The sequence below is a fragment of the Pteropus medius genome, unplaced genomic scaffold, assembly GCF_902729225.1.
Source record: "Pteropus medius unplaced genomic scaffold, Ma_sr-lr_union100, whole genome shotgun sequence".
NCBI lineage: Eukaryota > Metazoa > Chordata > Mammalia > Chiroptera > Pteropodidae > Pteropus > Pteropus medius.
Genome location: NW_024342542.1, coordinates 1,242,415 through 1,247,663, shown reverse-complemented (window position 1 = coordinate 1,247,663; position 5,249 = coordinate 1,242,415). Strand labels below are relative to the sequence as shown.

The following is a 5,249-nucleotide window of genomic DNA, read 5'->3' as shown; positions in this document are numbered from 1 at the left end:
TCATTAGCAGATGAGGGAGTGTGAGGGGAGGGGAACCTGCTAAGAAGCGGCTGCCCACAGGTGAGGCTAGAGTCTGTCTACTGACAGAAAGCATGCAGCCCTCAGACAAGTGAGACTCGAGGGCTGCCCGGCCACAAAAGAGCAGGGCAGCAGCAAAAACAAGACAGTAACAAAGACACATGCCAAAATGCTCCCAAGGCTGACACTGGTCCATGTGTTGTGTGTTGGGCATCAGACCAAGCGAGATACAATCCTCCCTTTAGTCTCATCTCCCAATTTTCTTTCAGCTATTTATAAATTCTTTTTTATTAAAAAAAGTTATAACTCAGGGCAATAAAATAACCACCAAAGAGGATGCCACAGTGGCATTGACAATGAAAGCCTTGAAGGAGGTGACTGGGAAGGGAGCTGTAGCGAGGCCCCAAGAGCCCACAGCAGCCACTGTGAGGGTTCTAGGTACACAGAAAGTCAAAATAGCAAGCCAGCCCTCCTGTTCACAGAGAGGGTACAGGAGGATCGAGGCGGCCCAGGTATTGGGATGGTGGGGCAGAGGGGAGTCTTGAGTACCTGTGAGATGGCCCATTGGGCCGCAGCAATGGCAGTGCTGGCCACAGAGGCAGCATTGATGCGACTGCCCTCATTGGAAGCCATGTCCCTGGGGAGGATGTCAGAGACTGGGAGTGAGATGGAGGACCCCAGCTGGGGGACAAGCTGGGGAGGGACACAGGTGGGGCCCTGACCTCTTAGAACCCTTGGCAAATTCAACGTTGATGGTCTTGCCATCGATGGTGAGTGGTGGGTGCAGGGCCTGTAGGATCTGCAGCAGCTGGGCTGCCTCCTGGGAGAAGAAGGGAGGCAGAGGCAGAGGGGTCAGGCCCGGGGAGGCCCCCGGCTCTATTGCCCCACTGCCAGGCGTGGGGCCGCGGTGGGGGGCTGGGGTCAGGATCCCTCCTCCCCACCCTGGGGGCCGGGACGCTGGCTGCCCGGCCCCCCCTGTGCCGCCCTCACCACGATGGTGGAGAGCTGGATGAAGGCAAAGCCGCGGTTCAGTTGGGTCTGTTTGTCCTTGATGACGCGCACATTGGAAGAGGACAGCACTGCGTAGGGTGCTAGGGCCCCCAGGATGGAGTCCATGGTGCTGTGTGGGTTCAGGTTGCGCAAAATGATGGCTGTGGGAAGGGGCCCAACGTTAAGGGTCACCCCTGATACTCTGCTCCAGCCCTAACCTCTGGTGGCTCCCCCACTGCTCCCTCTCCTCTGGCCTTCACATCTGGCACCTGCTGCTTCCTCTCCCTTCTTCTTCCTGGACAAACTCTGCTTGTCAGTTGCAAGTCCCAGCTCAATCGCTTACCTGCTGAGAACTTTCCTAATACACCCTCAAAGTCGAGTCGGGCCATGCTCCTCCCCTGCTCTCCCTATATCACTTGTCTGTTCCCTCACCAGGCAAAGACCCCTGAGAGGACTAAGTCCTGGTCACCACTATCTCTCTGGCCTTGGAGAGCCCAGCCCAGACACCCTAGGGCAGGGAGGAAGAAGAAAAGAACAAGTGACTCACTGTCATTGGCATTCTCTGAGCTTGGCTCTGAACCCTGTGACAGGGCTTGGGAAGCCAGTACTCCCTGGGCTTGGTAGGGCTGTGGGAGGGGGAGCAGGCCCTGGCTCAGCTCCCGTCCACCCAATGGTAGCGTCTGCTGATCCATCCTTGTGCCCAGGGGCAGCTTCTGCTCTGCCTCTGTCAGGGATGGCAAGACAGGCTGGTGACAAAAGGGAGGCTCCAAGCTGGTCACCCTACTCCCAGAGCACAGGCCCCTCAACCTTCTCCCCACTCCCATCAACGTCTCAAGGAGGGGGAAGGCATAAGGACCTCACCTGACTTGGGCACACCACATTTGAAGCACTTCTCACGGCGTTTGAAGTTCTGGACACCACACTGTGAGGCACAGGCCAGGCCGTCAGAGGGGGTGGAGCTTTCTGTTGCACCCTCCAAACTTGGATCCAGAGATCCCCCCAGGGAACCCCACCATGCCCCAGGGAAGGGTGGCCCGAGAGTCAGGGGAGGCAGGGGGCTCTGGGGTTCTGGCTATCATTCTCAGGCCTGTGACTCTCCCCTTTACGTGGTCTCAAATTTGTTCTCAGTGTCACTCTCTCATCTCAGGAATCGACAACTTCCCCACTCATTACAACCGCTGCCTCCTCTGAAATACCAACTCCTAGGACTGTCCCCCAACGCCTTTTAGTAGGTTCTGCTTCCCAAAACTTGCTTCTCTGTTTAGGCACCTCCAGTATTTCTATCCCTAAAAGCCAGAAGTCCCTCTCTTGCCATATTTCTCTCCGTTTCAAGGCCAGGTACTGAGTACTACTCCTGTGCCAGACTTTGCCCTGCATGCTCAGGAAGTGGCCTTTCTCTCATGGCCTACCGGCGGGGAGCAGATGTAGCAGATAGACAGGTTAGTCTGTGGGTACGGTCACCAACAGGGGTTCAGGAAAGGGAGTGGGCCAAGAGGGGCACTGCTCACTCAGCTGGCAATAGTCAGCAGGGATATTTGATCTGGGAGACCCAAAAGTTTGGTTTGATGTGGTTTTGCTGGGAAGCGAATGCTAAGAGAGAGAACAAGAGGTTTTCTGTAGGAGAGAGACAAAAGCCAAGGCTAGAGAGGGAAGGTGATGCTAGATTATGGAGGACTGTCCTGCCTCAGCTCAGAGTTGTGGGAGTTTTAAGTAGAGGAAAAGGGACGTGGTCAGAGGTGGTTATGAGGAATGTTATAGGTGAAAGGGTGGAAGAAAGAGGCAAGAGGCTAGCACTATTAAGGGGTCCGTGGTGACTCTCTGGGAGAGTGGGCGAGGACTGGCCTGCACAGGCAGAATGACAAGGGAGAGCATTTCTGTGACAGGAGTGACAGGACCTGGTGACCAATAAGATGTGAGGAGTAAAGGAGAGGAAAGTAGAGAATTCCCTGGTTTCTAGACATATCTGAAAATATAGGAGGAATGAAGTTCCACTGTAACTGTCCCACCTTTCCAGAGACAGTGGACACCTGCCTTCCGATATTAACGAATAGACGCCACCCCGCACCCCATTACTAGGCAGAGTTCTTCTTGGGGAGAGAGTTAGGGGTCTCTGAAAGCTCTTAATCCTACCCTTAGGTCTCAGAACTGCCAGCCAGCTGCAGGAGGTAGAGCTGTGCCTCAGGACTGCTTGTGAGGCTGGCCCCAGGGGAGGCCTGAACCCACAGTGGCATCCACGGCCCTGTGGTCAGGAACACGTCATGGCTCAAGGCTCACTCACGGTTCCTTCTCTTGAGCCTTGGCTTCCTCTTTGGGAATATGACTGCTTGTACCCTCTGTCTCAGGTGGACATGGCTTTGTTAGAGTGGCCTTCAAAGTTGGGTCACCTGACATAGGCTCTCAGAACACCCTGTGCTTTTCTTCAGAAGAACAGCTGACATTAAACAGTGCTAACTGTAGGCCAGGTGTTGTTCCAAGCGTTACTCTCTCATAATCACATTTTAATCTTCCCAAATTACCTTTGAGGAGAGGTGTCATTACTCTTTGCATTTTAGAGATGGGAAAGTGAGGCACAGAGAGGTTAAGAGCTTTGATCAAAATCAAGGCAGATGCAGGAGAGTTTAATTTCAGCCAGTTTGGTTCTGAGGTCCACATTTTACACATCATGGTATGCCTCCACTGTCACTAGTCATTTGTGTAAATATCTGTTGACAGTCTATTGGGACTTAAGGCAAGATAGTGCTTCATAAGGGCAGAGCCTAGCACTGAGTGAAAGCTCACTACACACTGGTGGGTGGGTGGGTGGCAAGGAATGATAGCTACTTGAGCTAAGCCAGTCCACACCACCTCAGAGGCCCCAAGGAGTCAGAGACGTTGCCACCACTGTTGCTGCCTCGGTCCATGATAACTGCTGCCCACTGCCCCTGTACCTTATTACACAGCCAGTCCTCATTGATCTTGGGCTTGGGGTCGCTGTAGTGCATGGATACCTTCTGGCCCAGGATGTTGAGGGAATGCTGCAGGAAAAAGCAGAGCCGAGTGAGGCGCAGGCAGCAGTGCCCCACGCACCGTTTCAGCACAGGAGAAGAGAGTGAGCGAGCCCTTCAGCTGGATGGATGAGGGACAGGGAATGGAGGGAGGTAGGAGAACGGACGAGGGAAGAAGGAAGGGAAGGAGGGAGGGAAAGCACCACAGCCCTCGGGCGCAGCTGTTTGCTGCCTTTCAGGGCACGCGCACACACACGTGAACACACGCCACCAGGCACACAGTGCTCGGCTGACTGACGCTTGCCGGACAGTGGGGAAAAGCCCCCACTCGGCCCTGACACTGCCAGGCCACACCCAGGGCCAGCACTACACAGGCTATACTTGGGATGAGGGGGGATGGGAAGGGAGGGAGAGAAAGAAAGAGAGAGCACACGCGCACTAGTGCTAGAGAAGGGGAAAAAGAAAGAGCCATATTGAAAAAATGGAAGTTCTTGCTGGGAGGCTGTCTTCCTGTGGCTGGCTGGGTTCTGGGCCCATGGCACTAGCCTATGGACCGGAAGAGATAGCCCCATGGCTGGCCCTACGGAACTCCCTTCCAGCACACCTGCCCCTCCTCCCGAGGCTTTCCTTTAGTGCTGCACACCAGTGAGCTGGGCTCTGGGTGGGCAAGCAGAGCAGATCCTTGGGTCTCTGAAGGTCCCAAAGCTGCTGGGTTGCAAGCCTGTGCCAGACTGGGGGAGCAGACTCCTTCCCAGCAGCACAGCTCCTTGCTGAGAGGGTAGGCCTGCCCCCAGAGGAGCAAGGCAAGTGGTGATTCCTGTGGGATCACCTACCCTGTGGGGAGTAGGTGCAGTGGGAGGGATGGGGCAACCAGGTGAGTCCCAGTGAATGAAACTATCACACTTGACTGGTACTTTAGATCAACAGAGCAGTGCTGGCTTTTTGTGTGGGAATCAAAGGGCCGAACTCACATGCAGGGATAGCTGGCAAAACGGGACTTGCTAGTTAGTGTGCCAACAGCTAACTTCCCCCGTGGCTGAATTTCCAGTGGTGTCTGAGAGTGGAACGAAGTACTGGCTCTGCCTAACCCCAGAGCAGGGCAGTCTCCTGGGGAGTGGGAACCTACATGGAAGACACTCCCCACCACATACCCCCCTCCCCCGCCCCCATAGCCCTTTCTCTGAAAGCTCAGCTGGGAGAGATGGAGGGGCAGAGCTAGTGCCTGGCATCGGGTGGGGCCAGTGATATGTGGGTTCT

General features: G+C 55.2%; 1 protein-coding gene across 1 annotated transcript in view; it reads right to left on the bottom strand.

The window, feature by feature from the left end:
- Nucleotides 1-6: 6 nt before the first annotated feature.
- RBM10 (RNA binding motif protein 10) overlaps nucleotides 7-5,249 on the bottom strand; it is a 19,808-nt gene continuing 14,565 nt past the window's right edge. The window contains 7 exon segments of the mRNA XM_039866426.1: nucleotides 7-655; nucleotides 741-838; nucleotides 1,009-1,169; nucleotides 1,556-1,732; nucleotides 1,870-1,930; nucleotides 3,936-4,107; nucleotides 4,577-4,776. Of these exon segments, the coding sequence (XP_039722360.1) occupies nucleotides 469-655; nucleotides 741-838; nucleotides 1,009-1,169; nucleotides 1,556-1,732; nucleotides 1,870-1,930; nucleotides 3,936-4,107; nucleotides 4,577-4,776 (1,056 nt within the window). The 3' untranslated portion in view covers nucleotides 7-468.